General features: G+C 44.7%; 1 protein-coding gene across 4 annotated transcripts in view; it reads left to right on the forward strand.

Annotated features, from left to right (window-relative positions):
• Positions 1 to 18,523, forward strand: part of SGK1 (serum/glucocorticoid regulated kinase 1) — a 132,442-nt gene extending 113,919 nt beyond the window's left edge. Inside the window, exons 1-12 of one of the 4 annotated variants that reach the window (XM_056126057.1) lie at positions 9,237 to 9,351; positions 12,916 to 12,991; positions 13,521 to 13,596; positions 13,979 to 14,083; positions 14,181 to 14,264; positions 14,385 to 14,516; positions 14,794 to 14,906; positions 15,234 to 15,357; positions 15,728 to 15,823; positions 16,580 to 16,735; positions 16,846 to 16,935; positions 17,311 to 18,523. In XM_056126057.1, coding sequence (XP_055982032.1) covers positions 9,318 to 9,351; positions 12,916 to 12,991; positions 13,521 to 13,596; positions 13,979 to 14,083; positions 14,181 to 14,264; positions 14,385 to 14,516; positions 14,794 to 14,906; positions 15,234 to 15,357; positions 15,728 to 15,823; positions 16,580 to 16,735; positions 16,846 to 16,935; positions 17,311 to 17,478 — 1,254 coding nt within the window. In that variant the 5' untranslated portion in view covers positions 9,237 to 9,317 and the 3' untranslated portion in view covers positions 17,479 to 18,523. Of the gene's footprint in view, positions 1 to 9,236; positions 9,352 to 11,603; positions 11,856 to 12,630; positions 12,748 to 12,915; positions 12,992 to 13,520; positions 13,597 to 13,978; positions 14,084 to 14,180; positions 14,265 to 14,384; positions 14,517 to 14,793; positions 14,907 to 15,233; positions 15,358 to 15,727; positions 15,824 to 16,579; positions 16,736 to 16,845; positions 16,936 to 17,310 lie in introns of those variants that run through there. The other 3 variants (XM_056126055.1, XM_056126056.1, XM_056126053.1) reach the window with 3 other exon arrangements.
• Positions 18,524 to 18,760: the final 237 nt, after the last annotated feature.

Raw genomic sequence — 18,760 nt, forward strand, 5'->3', positions numbered from 1 at the left:
CCACAAGGTCAACAATATTGAAAGCATGGGATCCAAACTACAACAACCATACTTAAAAATGTACCTGTCGAGGAGGCAGGCTGTGGGGTGGGAAGGAACCTGGGGATACTTTTGGAGATAAATTGATACTAGAAGTGGGATTGTTGTTGGAACATTATATGCCTGAAACTCAATTATGAAGAACTTTGTATATAATGGTAACTTAGTAAGAGATTAACTAAGGAACAATAAATATGACTCACAATATTTAAGAACACCAATCCCTAACTAAATTCTACAGTGGTGGAGAGGAGGGAGTTGGGGTTCCAGTGAATTATTTGAGTCTGGGCATGATTATAGGAAACTTTTAAAGGTGTTTCAGGACATTGAGAGGTTCCTTTTAGATATATCTTTCCCCAGACATTACAGACTTTTACAACATTAAACTGCAGGAAAATTTCCAGTTCATTCCTCACTTGAAAAAGACAATCATTTGGAATATTTTAATTAATTATATATGTCCACTGCTATATTTTAATGACATTAAGACACAGTTGGACCTTGGGAAGAACAGAAACAAATGTAAATTTACCTTTGCTTTTAGGGAAATGATGTTCAATTTATCAAAATGAACTTTTTGTGTGTTTATTTTGAAAAATTTATAGACCAAGCTTTCATAAATACAGCAAACTACCATCTTTTGTTTGTTTGTTTCTGGCCACACCCAGGAGTGATAAGGGACACTCCTGGTAGTGCTCAGGAAACCATATGGTAAAGGTAAAGGTAAAGGCCCTCCCGTTGATCGTCGATTTGCTCGAGCGGGCCCAGTAACGTCTCCATTGGAGACTTTGTTGTTACTGTGTCTGGCATATCGAATACTCTCGGTAGCTTGCCGGGCTCTCCGAGAGGGGCGGAGGAATCGAACTCGGGTCGGCCATGTTGGCCGCTTGTAAGGCGAACGCCCTACCCGCTGTGCTATCGCTCCGTGCTGGGAATTCAACCCAAGTCAGTTGCATATAAAGCAAGTACCCTACCCACTATACCATCTCTCCAGCTCAACAGGCTATCTTGGGCATTCTTATTTTAATCAGGCTGTAAAGCAAGGCTTGGTGTAAAGAAGGTACTCAATAGAGGTCTGAATGATTAAAAACAATAAACCACAGGAATGGCAAGATCATACAGTGGGTAAGGTGCTTGCCTCGCACACAGCCCACCCGGGTTCAATCCCCAGCATCCCATATGGTCCCCCAAGCACCTCCACAAATAATTCCTGAGTGCAGCAGAGCGAGGAGTAACCCCTGACCATTGCTGGGTGTGACCCAAAAAGGAAAAAAAAACCCAGCTGACCCAGAATCTATCTGCAACACCCCATGTAATCCCCCCAAGAACCTCCAGGAGTAATCCTTGAGCACAGATGCAGGAGTGCAGGAGTTAGCCCTAAGCACTGCCAAGTATAGCCAGAAAACACATACACCCACACACACACACACACACACACACACACACACACACACACACAATCCATGGTCATTTACAGCTTATTCCTCTTTCCATAACTGGAGGATTAGCTGAATGACCTAGAAAAAGCAATTTGTGTGCTTGCTGGACTTGTTTGGCCTGCTTTCAATAAGTTCACCTTCTCAATAGACCCATATTTACATTACATTTTTCCCATCCTCCTTGAGCAATTAAAAGCTCCTTTGGGTTATCTTGTGGCTTATCCTCTACTTTTTCTCCAATACTTTAGCCTTAATCTCAACTACTTAGTAAACAAGTATTTATTATGTTGTCATGGCAGTAGGTCTTTGATAGAGCCCATTCTGGAGTGGTGTCTGTGGGAAGATCAAGAGAGGAGGGAATGTTTGAGGAACAAAGTAAACTTTCATAGCTTTCATGAACTTCTCACTACCTGGGCCTATCCTTGGCCCAGCAGAATTAGTAATCTATACCCTTCAAGCACTTTACACACAATGCATAGCCCCTGGATTAATTGTTTTGATTTGTTGGAAACCTTCATGTGGAATGATGTGTTCTGCTTGTAGTGATCCATGTAGGGTAGGGATCAAGAACACTGGCAGATGACAGATCATATTTCCAATGTCAAAATCCAGCTTGAGCAAGGAACTTGCTAAATTCTTTATTTCGAATATTTTTTTCCGCAATGAACGTTAAGTATTAGTATACCTCTTATACAGATTAAGTGATTAAGGTTTAGAGAATGGTTCGTCTAAGATCTCAAAGATTTATCTAAGTCTCAGTCTTAGCCAACTAATGTGTAAGGCACAGTGCCTACCTTTGGCATGTTACTGACACTTCTAAGCTTGCTGTGGGAGGTGACAAACATTTATGTAGCTTATTTTCAGGATTGAAACCAAAAGGAAGTTCACTAAACTGCTTTACATTAACATGTCAATCAGCCTTCTGCCAGCCACCTGGTCCCGGGTTTCCCCAGTGCTATGCTTAACCTTATTTTGCTGCTGTAATCTGTAGGCAGCATTTACAGAAAACAGTCCTGAGAGGTGGCCTGACTTTCGTTGCTTCTTGGTAGATTGGTGAGAGGGTCAGATATGGAAGAGATTGATTGGGGAAAGATTTCAAGTTTCACTTCACTGTGACAAAAGATGTCTATCAGAAATCAGGCTCCTTATTTAACAACAGAGCTGGAGCGATAGCACAGCATGTTGGGCGTTTGCCTTGCACCCGGCCGACCCAGGTTCGATTCCTACGCCCCTCTCCGAGAGCCCGGCAAGCTACCAGGAGTATCTCACCAATACGACAGAGCCTGGCAAGCTACCCATGACGTATTTGATATGCCAAACACACTAACAAGACTCACAATGGAGACGTTACTGGGCCCACTCGAGCAAATCGATGAACAACTGGAGGACAATACGACAGTGCGACTAGTTTTAAAAAAAAATACCACAAACGTTTTTATATGGTCTTTGTGCAGGTCACAACCCTTAATAGATCTGATCCGAGAAGGATTTGAGGATTTGGCCTACAAAGAAATCCCAAGCCCTGGGCTGCCTGGATATCTGGTGGGGCTCAAGAACAAGAGAGGAAATAGTCGTGGATGTGGGTTAACTCTGCTCCTCGGTCTCAGACTAAAGGTTTCTGACCTTGTTTCTTGCCACAGGAAGACATTGCCTAACAATTTATTGTTACATATTAATTTTTTAATTGCTAAAGGTCTTTCAAAATGCAAATGCCTAACAAGAAGTATTTAGCAATAAATGCCCGAGTTTATAAAGATCTGTGAATAATATACCACTTTCAATAAGACCATAGTCTTCTTTAGTTAATTTATTGGTTTTGTATTTGGGAGCCACACTGGTGATGCTCAGGGCTTAATTCTGGCTTAACTTAACTCAGGGATCACTTGATGGGACTTGGTGGAAGATGTGGGGGTGCTGGAGATTGAATCCTGGTTGACCCCATGCAAGTCAAACACCTTACCCACTCTACTATTGCTCTGATCCATCAAATTAGTAAACTACAGATAAAACTGAATTTTGACTTTATAAATGTGGTAATACTTTATGAATGTTGCAATTTTTTTTAATGATCAGATGGAAAGTTTCCTGGAAATCACTTTCCAGATCATTCCTAAGAGCTAAATATAATGCTATCAAATATGAGCCACTCTTTACCTTCATTTTATATTCTAGTTGACAGGTTTTTAATATTTATTTATTCTTCATTGGATTATGCTACAGCATATATTGACAGTGTTCCAAGATGGGGATAAGTATGTTTTCAGCCCATCATAGACCCATTAGCTTATTGCTCAATAGATTTCCAGATAGGTTCCCATTCACCCCATGTCAAAAGCTAATATTAGTTTTCTTTCCCTCTTTAATTAACTCCTGATTAAAATAATGAATTTACTACAAAAGTGGGCTTCTGCTCTTCCATCAACTTTCCTTTAGCCTAACTTTCTAGAAGGAAACTCTCTAGAAGGAGTAGACATAGAACATTGGTGTTCTAACCTCTGAAAGACAGCTATCCTTTCGTTGTTGTGTTTGGTTTGGATTTTGGGGCCACACCTGATAGTGCTCAGGGTTTGCTCCTGGCTATATGCTCAGGGATTACTCTTGGCAGGCTCGGGGAACCATATCGTGTGCCTGGGATCAAACCCATGTTGGCCACATGCAAGGCAAGTACCATACTGCTATACTATCAGTCCAACCGTCAAGATTGCTAATTCTCATGTTAGACTATAATTATGATTTTCTGAACTGTTATTCCATTTTCAGTGACATAAATCATCCCATTCCAGCTTGCTCTTATATTTGTGTGTGGTAAATTGTTTTTAGTGAGAGAGAAGTAGTAAAGTAAATAAATAAGTAAAATCAATGTTTCCCCCTTGGATTTTTTTGTTTGTTTGTTTGGACCACATTCAGTGTTGCCCAGAGGCTACTGTGTGCTCTGTGCTCTGGGGACCACTGAGTGCTAAGGCTCAAACATGGGCCTCTGTAGCCTGTGCATGTACTCAGTTCATTGCATTTTCTCTCGCCTTCAAATATATTTTAAAGAAGTGACACCTGAGTTATCCATCTATTTTGGATTAAGTTAATTTCCTGAACTGCCTTTGGAATGTAGCACTTTTTAAAAGCATAAAGGATGGATCTCTGGGGAATGGGGTAGGGGAGCTTTTAGTTTTTTTCACTATAAGACTCAATCTACATCTAGATAATACCCCACCTGTCCTTCATTGGGAAGCTCATATTTACTGCTGTATTTCTTGCTTCTGGCTCAGTGCATGATAAATAGTTTTAGAAAAATCTATTCATGAACGGGTGAATGTACTCAAGCCATGTCTAGTGCTATGCCAGACACAGATGTGCCTATCTTGCTCAGACCTCTATTCTAGACCTCTTGGTGTTCTGTCATCACGATCATGATCATCCTTTTGTTCATTGATTGCCTCGAGCAGGCACCAGTAATGTCTCCTTCATCCTAGCCCTGAGATTTTAAAAAGTGCCATATTCAAGGCTCTTTCAGGGTTAGGAGAATGAGACCCATCATTGTTACTGGTATTTGGCATATAGGGTACGCCACGGGGGAGTTTGCCAGACTCTGCCGTGTGGGCAGGTTACATTCGGGAGCCTGCCAGGTTGTCCAAAGTTAGAATGTGATAATAAGATGTTGTGTGGCCACAAATGTGGCTGTTCTCTTTCGGGAGCTGGGTTTTATAGTCTCTGGGTCTTGGCTGTTGATGGGATTACACTGCTGGGGGGCAGTTGGTGGGTGTGACCTCTGCCTACTGGAAGATGGAGGACCTGGGTGGAGGATGCTCAACCCCGATCCAAGCAGGCTTGGAGATGTCAGCCCCGGGACCCGCATGCCTTTGTTCCTCTGCCAGTACCTTCATGCGTGTGGAGAGTGGTCTCAGCATGGTTGTGGCTGGTTCTGGAAGTCTTCGGCTGCCGGGGCTCTGCTCGGGGTAGGGAGGGAAACTCAACCCGCCCCACTACAAGGGGCCCCCTGCGAGGACAGCTAAGCGCAGGGGCAGGAGACTCTGCGCTGTTCTGTCATGATTTACTTCTATTTCCTCATTTAGAATGAATGCTTCAATAAAATAACTTAACATCACATGTGTGCCCCTTTATCTTAGTGTGTATTTACTGAAGGACAGTGACGCTCTATCTCTCCTGCCGCTTGCGTTCAGTGATCTCCGACCGCTTCCCCCACCCCAGGGAGGCCGATGGTGATGAGCAGACGAAGGAAAGAATAAGGTCCAGGCTGGTTGAGTATCAACTACAGTTTATTCCTATCTCCTCTCCAATCTCCTCTGATTCCCCTTCTGTTTCTCTCTCTTGAATCCCTTTCATTTTCCTTGCTTCCCCCTCATTCTCCTTCCTTGGCCTCTGGATCTGAGGCTACCCCCCTCTATATGCCAATCACATAGGGTGGGGATACAAAGGTGGGTTGAACATTAACAAATCAACCAAGAGGGTCACTTCTCTAGGAGAGTAACTCAAGGACAAAATCTCATCTAAGGATATTACTCCAGATTACTAGGAGATCTGCTCAAGGGTGGGATCCCAATGAGGGTGTGTTGTTTTCTTCTTTCCTCAGTTAATAATCCACTTAAATACTTGTAGTAAATCTACTTCTAATATTTATAGTAATGTCATTCTGTATGAGCATAGTAAGAGATATAACAAATTTAAAGTTTGGTTCTTCCTGAGGAAATCTCACTATATATTCCAGACTGCAGTCCTCAGGCCAGGTTAGCTTTCCTAACCCCAGCAAGGTCCTAATCTCGTTGTTACTTTTGGATCATGACAGCATTTGTCCATGATCATGCCCTCAACTTATAGTTGAGTATTGTGGTGCTTTGGTCTGGCCCATTTCGATGCCAAGGTAGCTCAGAGCTTGCCCTGGGTCCATTCAGTCCCTTGTTGAGACCCTGCTTTTGGGGTGCTAGGAACTAAGGGCAACTGAGTCAAGAAAGCAGATGCCTAAGAGTAAATATTATTCGTAGTCAATCAACTCCCAAGTTACAAAAGTATGATATTAACTGTCTTCCTGCGTCCATACAGAAAGGACATTGCTTTAAGGTAAACTATGTGAAAGACATAACTTACAAGTTCAGTGTCCTTAGAAGGATCTGATCTTACAGGTTAATAGAATATGATTAGGGGGAAAAGGTGATTAATTGGTTGGGGAAGAAAGCACAGAAGAGTTTACAGATAAACACAGAGAAATGGAAGTGACTCGGGAGCACTGTGATGGTGTAACCCGATAAACCTAAATTCCCTATGGCAAGGGAGAAAAGACAAATCAATGTTTTCCTACATCTTAGTATTTCTTAATATTTGTATTTCCTTAATACATTCTTCTTAAATGCATGCCTTTAAGAAAAGATGGAAGAAGGGAGGCATATATGTGGCTGGTGTGTTAGGATAAATAGATGAATGAACCAACAGATACATAGATGGACAAAGGGAAGCTTATCGGGAAAAAAAAATCTTATCAATTTCCTGTGGCACTGAACTGAGAGTAGGGCTTTGAGACTATTGGCATTGTCAAGAAGCAGAGTGGGAGGCAACACTTTGGAGTTTAGGGGCTCACATAGCATCATACTGATGTGGTAAGAAGTAGAAGAAGAATACAGTACATTATAATGTCAAAGAAAGAATATGGGAGAGAGATGTACTTAACCTAAAAGCTAGTTAGTCCTGCCTATAATATGCCCAACTCAGAAGAAAAATAACAATAATGTCTTAATCATTAATGGAAAAATGTTAAGAAAACAACCTAAGTACTGCATACTAGACAACTGCATTACTTAAGAAAGCATTATTCTATGGTTTTGATGGTATAAAAAATCTTGTTGATTCTAACCAGTCTTAGAAAAAAGAAAACCCTGCATAAACAAAGCCTGTAGTTCTGTGGGTTTTAACAACCCTTAACACTATTATTCAAGATAATGTGTTCTTCTCTTAGATACCTGTCTTATGCATGTCAATTTTGACAATTATGAATACAGAAGGTAATCATCACTATAAAGCCTGTGTTCCATAAATAGACATTTATCTAACTGCCATTGTGAGTTACTTATCTATAATAGCAATCCTGAATAAACTCGTTTGTCACCATCATTTCAGTTTGATGAATACTACATTAGAGACATGTAACTTGGTGACAACTTCCAACAAAAACTGATCCATCCATTGCTCTCTAAAATCATAATTGTTTTCTGGAATTTGTATGTGCTTTCTTTGGTGATTCTCCAGGGACTGGATTCGATAACTACCAATCACTGGATAATAACTATGGGAACCAAAACCTTGTTCAAAATTGTTATCAAAGTTTTTGTATTGCATTTTGAGCAATACAAAATAATTGCATCGTCCTGTTATCAGTGGAAAATAATGCAGCTAGGAAACAAAAACTGTGCATGAATGGCACATTTAACAAGTAGTCCCAGTGGGGTATAGTAAAGTCTTTATAAATATATCCTACAAAGTAGTCTCTCTAACAGGTTGAGAAATATCCATAATTTGTTTTTTGAGTCTTTAAATTAAATGGATCAGAGCTCTTAGGTTTTAGTAATCCGAATTCATCTTTAAGGAGAAACAAAGTAGAAGATCGGAAACAATTTCTTAGGAATCAAAATAAATGTGCACTGGAAAAATACTTTGTTTGAATACAAACTTTATGTCTTGGACAATCATTTCCATTTGAGTTCTGATTGCAGTTTTTCCAAGATGAGGCACAAATATGAGACGATTGGCTTGGAGGAGCAGGAATGCAATTTGCCTATCTCCTATCAAGTCGTCTATATGATCTATGACTGCACCAGGTGTTGTAAAGAAATTATCTGGAACTGATTAAAACTCTGGAGAAGAATGGGGGAACGCTTTCATTCTTTCAGGAGTGGTTCTTCCAGAGGGCGCGAGCGCCCTCTAGGTTGCATTACAAATGTGATGACGCAAAGGTGACCACTGCCACCAGAGAGTCACAGGGAAGGGGCCGGATTCCTCCCCAGGGAGGATGATCTGGATGGGACGAAAGAGACTGACGACAGGAAGGAAAAACTACTTGCGGCGGCCGACAAACTAAAGCGTATGCCGAGTTGACAGGCGCCTGTCCCCCGCCGTTCCCCCCTACCTCCCCCTTACCCCATACACCCGTCGCCTTGTGTCATCTTCCTGTTCGGAAGTCTTAGTAGGTTGCTGGGACAGAAAAGGGGCGCCTGCTCCGCCCGTCAGGTATCCGGTTGGAAGAAAAACTAGTCTCAACAACTTGATTCTCTCTGTGAAATGATCGGTTTAGCCGACCATCCGTCTCCAGCCGCGGATCATTAGGCAAGGAGGGGAGGGAGCGCATCAGAAGTTCCTTTTTCTGTTCCAACCACAAATCATATGGTTGTCCCTCTTTTCTATTCTACTTAGAGCCCTGTAACTTAAATTCCACGCTCCTCCTGGAATGCAGGCGGCGGAGCTTCTTTGAGAAAAATGAGCCCTGTGCATGTGTTTTGAATTTTTTCTGGGCTGATTTGTGATGATAATCAGTCAAGTTACATTTCTTGTGTGTCTTGCTGGGGGTGTAATAAACACAGGGCACTGATGACTATAATTTTCTGGGTGATGTTGCAATGGAGGGAATAAACAGCCCAGTGTTGAACTTTGCAGCTTGCTCCCTTCCTGTATGTAAATTGCCTTTATAAAGTGGGGTTCACAACAGCGCCAGACTGCAGCCTGTCGCTCATGCTCCCTTGTCGTCATTAGTCATTAGCTTCCAGCCTTATCAAGCACCTGGCAGGAAAGCCTCTCCAGTCTTCACTGGGTTCTGCCTCCAGCCTGCCTCTTAGGTGAGGAAGAATGAAAGACGAGACTCTAAAATCCCCGCTGAGAGGTTAGTAGGCTTTTGTTACTATCATTTGGATAAAGCGGCTAAACAATAATTGTGCATCTTCTATCGAAATAATCTATCTAGTCAAAGTAGATAGAGTATTAACTAGAACTCATCTGCCTCACAAGAATTGGGAGGGGTGGGAGGTGGGGGTCTATTGGGGTTCGGGGTTAAAAATGAGTATTGGTAAAGGGAAATGTGTTCGGTATCTACATGACTGAGACCTAAACCCGAAAGCTCTGTAACTTTTCCCACATTGATTCAATAAATAAATAAATTATAAAAAAAATAAATAAAAAAAAAAAGCGGCTAAACAAAGATGTTTTAGGAGTGGGGGCTGCTTGACTTGTGTGTGTGGGGGGAGGGGAGGGAGGCACAGGGAGATGGCATATAGAATTATCAAGTTAATGTTCTCAAGATAAGCAAGAGTTCTTGATGTTTACAGAAATACATGAGCAGAAATCTTGATGTAACTAGGCATTTCTGGGCAGTTTTCATAAAGTTTTCTCTCCTAAATGTTGCGGAAACAGAGTTATGGTAGAACATGGGGGAGTTGGAGAAAGAGGGCTGACATGAACAAAGTCATTATATGAAAAAATGCATGTAAGTGGAAGCAGAAATGGGCTAGTTACTGGGGTTGGGGAGTTCATGAACCTGACATTAGATCTGCATATCAAGTTTAGGTAGGATCAAGTGTTGTTTTGGGTTTGGAGCCACACCCAGAGGTGCTTAGGGCTTACTCCTGGCTCTGCATTTAGGGATCACTCCTAGAGGGGTTCAGCTGGACTCCGGATTGGCCACGTGCAAGGCTAGCGCTCTACCCACTGTACTATCTCTCTGGCCCTAGTAACAAGTGCTGCTTTAAACTGAGGGGAATTAGGGTTGGAGCCATAGCACAGGGGGTAGAACATTTGCCTTGCACGCAGCCGACTGCGTTTTATTCCCAGCAACCCATATGATCCCCAGAGCACTGCCAGGAGTAATTCCTGAGTGCATGAACCTGGAGTAACCCCTGTGCATCGCCGGGTGTGACCCAAAATGAAAAAACAAAACAAAAATTTAAAAAATAAACTGAAGGGAATTTCTCAGCCAGTCTCCAAGGAGAGAGAAGTATGTTTCTTTCTGCCGGTTTGAGAGCAAACCAAGGAGCAGTTTAAGCTACCAATCTCATTGGGGCAAATGAGGTGGTTGTGCCTGCAAAACAAATCCCTGCCCAAGACCAAAGAAAACCCGCTTCACCGGCTATTCTTGGCGTGACAGCTGTTATTTCCAAGTGTCTCAGACCAAGCAGGCAAACCCCAAAATGGCAGAGCTCTGGGCAGCAAGGGGTCATGGCAGGCTGTCCACAGCAGACTGCAGCAGTAAGAGCCAGGTAGTTGGCCGTGCACGTCGTGATAACTCGCTGCAACCCTTTTCTCGCTCGCGCGCAGTCGAAGTTGCATGTGGCTTCCCTATCAGCGCTGGCGCGACTCCTCGCGCCCCCGGGTCTGTCTGCTGCAACCGGGCATCTCGCAAGCGGCTGGCTTGCAGCACACCTCTGCTCTGCAGGGCTTCCCTCTCGCCTCTCCCTTCCAGAGCTGCAAAGCCTCAGAGCTGAAGTCTCAGCGTTAACGAGTCACAGTTGTTGTATTGTTGTTTGTCGTGGGGCGGAGAGGGAGGGTGGCACGGGAGAAAGAGATTAACTTTGTAAAACATCTCCAGCATCGCCACCGAAATAATCCCGGAGCGGGAGAGGGGATACCAGGACTAAGAAACGAGTTTTTAAGACAATGCAATGGATGAGGCTCGCGGGGTTTTCAGGTGGGACAGTCTGAGAGGGGCTCCGGGAAGTCCAAGGAGCACCTGGGGGTGCAGATCCCGCGTCATCCTTTGCTCGCCCCGGGTCACTCCAGGTCGCCCCCTGCGCGGAGCCACCGCTCACCTAGCTCGCCTCCTCCTCACGTGTTCTTGGCACCGAGGGGATTAAAATTGTAGGGGAAAAACTTACATGCGGAACGGACAGAGTGTTCTGGGCGATTGCTGGGGGCGGTGGGGGGGCCCTGACATGCAGATTGTGGGTTTTTTCCCCTCCTTGAGCGCAGAGACGAACTTTATTTCCGCCCCCTCCCCTCCACATTCCTGACCTCTCCCCCCCCCCCCCCTTCCCTCTTTCTTGCCTTCCTGCCCCTTCCAAGTTCTGGGATTTTTCAAGCCTCGCTCGGCTGGGGCCAAAAGCACAAAAAAGGCGTTTTCGGAAGCGGCTTGGCCGCGCACAAGAGCCATTTGTTTGTTTTGGGACCCGGGGCAGGAAATCTTGCCCGGCCTGAGTCACGGCGGCTCCTTCAAGGAAACGTCAGTTGTTCTCTGGTCGCCCTTGCTCGCCGCGCGCCCCTCGGACCGCTGGCCGCCCATGGGGGAGATGCAGGGAGCGCTGGCCCGGGCCCGGCTCGAGTCCCTGCTCCGGCCGCGCCACAAAAAGCGGGTGGAGGCGCAGAAACGCAGCGAGTCCTTCCTGCTCACGGGACTGGGTAAGCGCGCGGGGCCCGCACCCAGCCCCCGGCTCCGCCGTGGGGGGGGTCTCCAGGGGCCTGGGCAGGCGCAGAGGGGCTCCAAGCAGGGGTGGACGCCGGAGGGAGCTGGGGGAGCAACCCGGGGGGCCTGGCCGTAGGCTGACCCCGAGGACCACAGCTGGCGGGGCCGCTCTCCGCGAGCTCCCGATGACCCGGGCCGCGGGCGGGGGGCGCGGGGGAGCGTCTGGGGGGCTTGGGGGGGCGGTGCGCCGCGCGGGAGCAGGGGGAAGCTGCTCCCGGGATTCCCGGCAAGCGGTGGGCGTCGGGACCCCCCGGCGTGAGTTGGACAAAGTGAGACTTGGGAGAAACCCGGCCCCAGAGCCGTTTCCCCCGGCGCCGCCGGAGCGCCGCGACTCTGATTTCCTTTGCAGGGTGGAATCAATGAGAAAAAAAAAAAAAGGTGGAAAATTACCCGGGTTCTCCCTCCCTCCCCGCCCCCGCCGCCCGCGGTCCCCCCCGCTCTCCCGCCGGGAAGCCGAGGGAGGCTGATAACAGCCCGGAGCGCCCGGCCCTCCCCGCGCTCTCTCCTGCCCCCACCCCACCTCCCGGGAACCGCCCGCCCGCCCGCCCGCAGCTACCAACCCCGGCGGCGCGGGGGGCGGGGGCGGGGCCTGGCAGCGCCGTTTCCGCCCCGTCGCGTGAGCCCCGCCCTCGGCCCCGCCCCCGGCGCCGGCGCCGCGCTTATATAAAGCGGGCGGCGCGGCCCGAGCTCCAGAGTGGGCTGAGTTGAGTCTCTCGAGCCTGTCTGCTTCCCCGCGCGCGCGCGCTCTGGCTATGACGGTGAAAACCGAGGCTGCTAGAGGCACCCTCACTTACTCCAGAATGAGGGGAATGGTAGCAATCCTCATCGGTGAGTGCAGGAGTGAAACGGCTTCTCCTTTAGCGTACTCCCGGCGTGATTGACTTGGTGCTCCGAAGGTCTGGCGTCGTATATGCGCGTAGTGGTGTGTTTTGTGGCATCGGTCCAATATTATGCAGCCGTCTAAATGGTTTTTTTTTTTCCTCTTCTAATACACAGCTTTCATGAAACAGAGGAGGATGGGGCTGAACGACTTTATTCAGAAGATTGCCAACAACTCCTATGCCTGCAAACAGTAAGTTTGGCCGGGGGGGGGGGGGGGGGGGGGGGAAGAATGCGGAGGAGAAAAATCAGCAATTTAGTTGGAATTTTACCTGCCAGGGAAGACACTGTCCTTGTTGGTTGAGATGCTGATGACCTCCCCGGGAGCAAGGACCCTTTTTCTCTTTACATTGTAATTTATGTTCTTAAATTCAATTATGTTCTTAAAACATAAATTGTAATTTATGTTCTTAGAATTTTTAAAGAACAAGTCAGTTTGGCTTGTTTTAAAGGTGCAAGAAGGTGCAAGGACACTTTTTTGCGTTTGCCCGATTCACTCTTTTTTTTTTTTTCCAAGAGTAACTCTCAGTCTGTGTTTGAACCGGGTTCGTCTTTTCATGTAGCTGTTATTTTCTTTGACTCCTTGAGCGGTTGTTCCTATGTTAAACACTGGGGTAGTCTTTCAATTCTCGGGAAGTTGAGCCAGAAACGCTACCGTCGGTGCGGGTGTGCCCTCTGGTGGTGAGTTGGGAAGCGCTAAATTCTCCGTTCCTTCTCCGCAGCCCTGAAGTTCAGTCCATTTTGAAAATCTCCCCACCGCAGGAGCCTGAGCTTATGAATGCCAACCCTTCTCCTCCAGTAAGTAGTCTCTCTTTGTTTTGACATATGTGGAGGAATCTTGTAAATGATTAGTCAGTATTCCTGCATTGATTAATTGAAAGAGCATTTCTAGAGGTTAGTGTCAAGGCAGGAATGCCTGCGACATGGCATAATAAGTGACATAAGCACTTAAGTATTGAGTCAGTGGAGTATTTTTGAAAACATATTGCATAAATTTTTATCTGTTTACAACATGATTGTGTATGTTTTCATTACCCTTTTTTCAAATATTGACATGTGTGATGACAAATAATTTTAAGGGTGTCATCTCTTTTTACGTTTTCTGAATCTTCTTATTTTTCTTTTCCTTTGAGAAGCTATGATATTAAGGGTTTGTTTGTTTTTTTTTTCTCTTCCCTAGCCGAGTCCTTCTCAACAAATCAACCTTGGCCCATCATCCAATCCTCATGCTAAACCATCCGACTTTCACTTCTTGAAAGTGATTGGGAAAGGCAGTTTTGGAAAGGTAAATTGCAAATCTCAAAAACCTCATTTTTGTGGTGCACTTGCTCATATCCTTGAATGTGGGTAACTGATGATTTTTTTTTCCCTTGAAACTTCAGGTTCTTCTGGCAAGACACAAAGCAGAAGAAGCATTCTATGCTGTTAAAGTTTTGCAGAAGAAAGCTATCCTAAAAAAGAAAGAGGTATGAGTTGTACTTCATGGGTTGGGGTGGAGCTAGCCCTTCATTGAATAATATCCTTTTTTTTTTTTTTTTGGTGCCAAGTTGAAATTTGCCACTAATGCTTAATTGTCCATTTTCTAGGAAAAGCATATTATGTCGGAGCGGAATGTTCTGCTGAAGAATGTGAAACACCCTTTCCTGGTGGGACTTCACTTCTCTTTCCAGACTGCTGACAAATTGTATTTTGTCCTCGACTACATTAATGGTGGCGAGGTGAGCACGGCAACAGGAGCGGGCCTAACCTCTAACCTTTGCATCTCTGTGCTCAACCTCTTTGTTTTTGAGAAGAAAAATTTTAAATGCTGCTCAGGGAGGAAAAGTTACCAGGATTAGCTTTTCCTGTCATTTGCCAGATTTCAAATAGTTAAAAAGACTATTTAGGGCCTTTTCCTGCGATTGTTCTCTTTAGCTATATATGTCAAGATTAATCAAATGTATTGTTAGCTGCCTTTGGCAGCCCAGACTAACATTGGTTCTGTCTCTCCTGCAGTTGTTCTACCATCTCCAGAGGGAGCGCTGCTTCCTGGAACCACGGGCCCGCTTCTATGCTGCTGAAATAGCCAGTGCCTTGGGTTACCTGCACTCCCTGAACATTGTTTATAGGTGAGCTTGCACGTGCTGAAAGTTACCCTCCTGGATAGCCTTTACTGGGGCCTAAAAATAATTTGGATCTTTCTCTAACTCAGTCACCTAAAGCCAAATCCCTAGCATGTGAGCTGCCTTATAAACGCGAGGCCACTAGGGAATGAGATGGCTAGGCCTGTACCAGATTCAGAGTAGAATACCAGAACAAGGATTCCCATATTCACTGTACAACTCCTATGAGTTTAAGTTGCTTCTAATAACCCTAGCAAATTACCTTTCCAAAGGATTTTTTACAAAGTGAAATTAAATTATGCAACTAATTTCCTATTCATTTTTTTTTCCCAGAGACTTAAAGCCAGAGAATATTTTGCTGGATTCCCAGGGACACATTGTCCTGACTGACTTCGGACTCTGTAAGGAAAACATCGAACACAACGGCACAACATCCACCTTCTGCGGCACGCCTGAGGTAGGTGCCCCCTCCCCAGAGATCCTTTCAACTACAGAATCAGTGAACTGTGCCAGAGATTTCTTAGCCCAAATTTAGTACCAGTCAATACATCTGCTTAATACAGCATGAAAAATCCCAAGACCTTATTTTGCTTTCATTAAAATGAGTGGCAGTTGTGTTTTGTTTTTGTTTTGTTTTTGGCAAGATCCATGTCATAAAGGTGTCTGATCTCCAAGTAGTAGATGCCTCTTGGGTGCCCCTTAGCTTCCTAAGCATCACTCCTTATCAGTGGACCTGGGATGTTACAGCCCTTCTGAAAACATAGCTATGCCTGGGATGGCCTACTTACGAACTCTACGACTAACACTTTACCTTGTCTCTCTTTCAGTACCTTGCACCTGAGGTGCTTCATAAGCAGCCTTATGACAGGACCGTGGACTGGTGGTGCCTGGGTGCCGTTTTATATGAGATGCTCTACGGCCTGGTGAGTAGCTGATTGAGAATTAGAGAATATTGCCCTGAAACATGTAGAACATTAATTAGTCTTATAACCAAGACATATCTGTGCACTTATGCCCCATGGTAGAACTGGCCATTATCTTGCCCATAGAGTACCTCATCAGACGTTGATGAGGAAAACAAATTAGGGTTTGTTTTTTTTTTTGGTTTTTTTTTTAACTTTCCCAGATTTTCTTTTTGCAAATTCACATCTGACTAGATCTGTGCAGATTTTACATAGTATGAGTGAAAAACAAGTATCAGCATCAGGTGCTGGAGTGATAGCATAGTTGGTAGGGCATTTGCCTTGCAGGTAGCTGACCCAGGTTCAATTTCCAGCATCCCATATGGTCCCCCGAACAGTGCCAGGAGTAATTCCTGGGTGCGTGAGACAGGAGTAGCCCCTGAGCATCGCAGAGTGTGACCTGAAAAGCAAAAAAAAAAAAGGTGCATCAACCTCCTAATAAAGGTTGAAGGTAGACCAAAAAATGAAGAACTTGGGGCTAGGAATATGGGTCTAGCATTGAGACTTTGAGTGTGCAAGGTCATAGGTAGAACTACCACAGCAATTTGAAAAAACAATCTCAAACACCATTGGCTGTGGCCCCCCCCTAAAAAATGACAAGGGCAAAGAGAATATTAAGGAAAAAACTATCAAATTTCAAATGCAGCCAGATAAATTGCAGTTTGAATCTTTTTTCTGATGGTAATATGTGCTCTACCGTTTCCTCCTTTCTTCCAGCCTCCATTTTACAGTCGAAATACTGCTGAAATGTATGACAACATTTTAAACAAGCCTCTCCAGTTGAAGCCAAATATTACAAACTCTGCAAGACACCTCCTGGAGGGCCTCCTGCAGAAGGACAGGACAAAGAGACTGGGTGCCAAGGACGACTTTGTAAGTCATCTTTTCCGCTCTTCTGGGCTGTCGGGAACACAGAGTTGAACCTCACTCACTGCCCTTCAAATCCCACTTGTCTAAATTCATCTCCGGTTTCTTCTCAACAGATGGAGATTAAGAGTCACGTCTTCTTTTCCCTAATTAACTGGGACGATCTCATTAATAAGAAGATTACTCCTCCCTTTAACCCAAATGTGGTAAGTTAACCGTTCTAAGTATAGGGAGGCCCAAGGGACTTTTAAGTTACAGTTGCCGTGGCTGTGTGAGGACTACCTCCCAATATGAATTGGTAGAGGTGTTATTTATTGGTTTCACCTAAGTCCAACTTAATTCACTCGTTGTTTTGAGTTCTTGGTTCCACAGGACCAGAGGGCAATGCAAAACATTGTCCTCACTTAAACTTTGTCTAGCCTCAGGCTTGTGCTTATAATGGACAGTTATTATGGTAGTTTCCATAGTACGGCTGGGGATAAAGTTGAGTGCTAGGATTTAGAGCCTGAAGGAGAATTTCCCTGCCCTGTGCCCAATAGGGATTCTTGATACCAGTGTTGTTTTCTTTTCCTGCACTGTAGAGCGGCCCCAGCGACCTGCGGCACTTTGACCCAGAGTTTACCGAGGAGCCAGTCCCCAACTCCATCGGCCGGTCCCCCGACAGCATCCTCCTCACCGCCAGTGTCAAGGAAGCCGCGGAGGCCTTCCTGGGCTTCTCCTACGCCCCGCCTGTGGACTCCTTCCTCTGAACAGTCTGGGGCATGGTTGCAAAGGATTTTGTGTGTGTGTTCAGATATTTGAGTTAGCGTTCATGGCGGAGCTGCCAGCTGACAGGACATCTTACGAGAGAATTTGCACATCTCTGGAAGCTTGCACATTTTGGCAATCTTAATTGCGCACTGTTTGCTGGAAGCTTTTTCGAAGAGCACATCTTCCTCAGTGAGCTCACGAGGTTTTCATTTTTCTTCTTCCTTCCAACGTGGTGCTATCTCTGGAATGAGCATCCATCCGAGGGCCGCCTTAGACAGATGCAGTGGTCTTGTTAGGAGATGCTGCTTGGAGAAAGATCTTCTGAAAGGTCTGTCTGGGCCGTGATAAAGAATCTTATGAAATGTGCCTTTTCTGATGAGATCATGTTAGCTCCAAAGCTTTATCCTCTATTGCAGAGTGTTTGTTTCAGTTCTTTATTTTCCCTTGTGAACTTGGTGTGTAAACAGCGGTATGAGTGCAGTGGCCTGATCACTGATGGATTTCCATATGAGCATCAATGTGACGCTTGCGGGGACACTACAATGTGCGACATTGTTTGTTTCTTCCATATTTGGAAGATAAATTTATGTGTAGACTGTTTTCTGTTTTTTTGTAAGATATAGTTAACTAAAATTTATTGAAATGGTCTTGCAATGACTAGTATCCAGATGCTTAAAGAAAGCATTGCTGCTACAAATATTTCTATTTTTAGAAAGGGTTTTTATGGACCAATGCCCCAGTTGTCAGTCAAAGTCTGGTGTTTTCATTGTTTAAAATGTCACCTGTAAATGGGCATTATTTATGGGGTTGTTTTTTTTTTTTTTTTGCATTCCTGATAATTATATGTATGATATAAAGGAAGTCTGTACATTGGGTTATAACACTAGTATATTTAAACTTACAGGCTAAATTTGTAATGTAAACCACCAATTTAATGTACTGTAATTAACATAGATATAATATGTACAATACCCCCTTCCTACCACACAACTTTTTTTGTGTGCGATAAACCAATTTTGGTTTGCAATAAAACCTTGAAAAATATTTACATAAATTGTGTCATGTGTGTTGTGTTTATGTCAGTTAAGGGGATAATTATGAGCCCCTTTAAAATTGAAAACCAAGAAACACCACAGTATTTTCCAACAAATATTCCCAATAGCAGTTGCTTCTTACACAAGGGGAATTTAAGGATATCAAAGCAGTTTATATTCCAGGTCTTGTTGGCAGCATTTTGTAGTGTCATTCATACATGCATCTAAACAAACCTTATTCAATGTA

The sequence above is a fragment of the Sorex fumeus genome, unplaced genomic scaffold (assembly GCF_029834395.1).
Source record: "Sorex fumeus unplaced genomic scaffold, SorFum_2.1 ptg000061l, whole genome shotgun sequence".
Classification (NCBI taxonomy): domain Eukaryota; kingdom Metazoa; phylum Chordata; class Mammalia; order Eulipotyphla; family Soricidae; genus Sorex; species Sorex fumeus.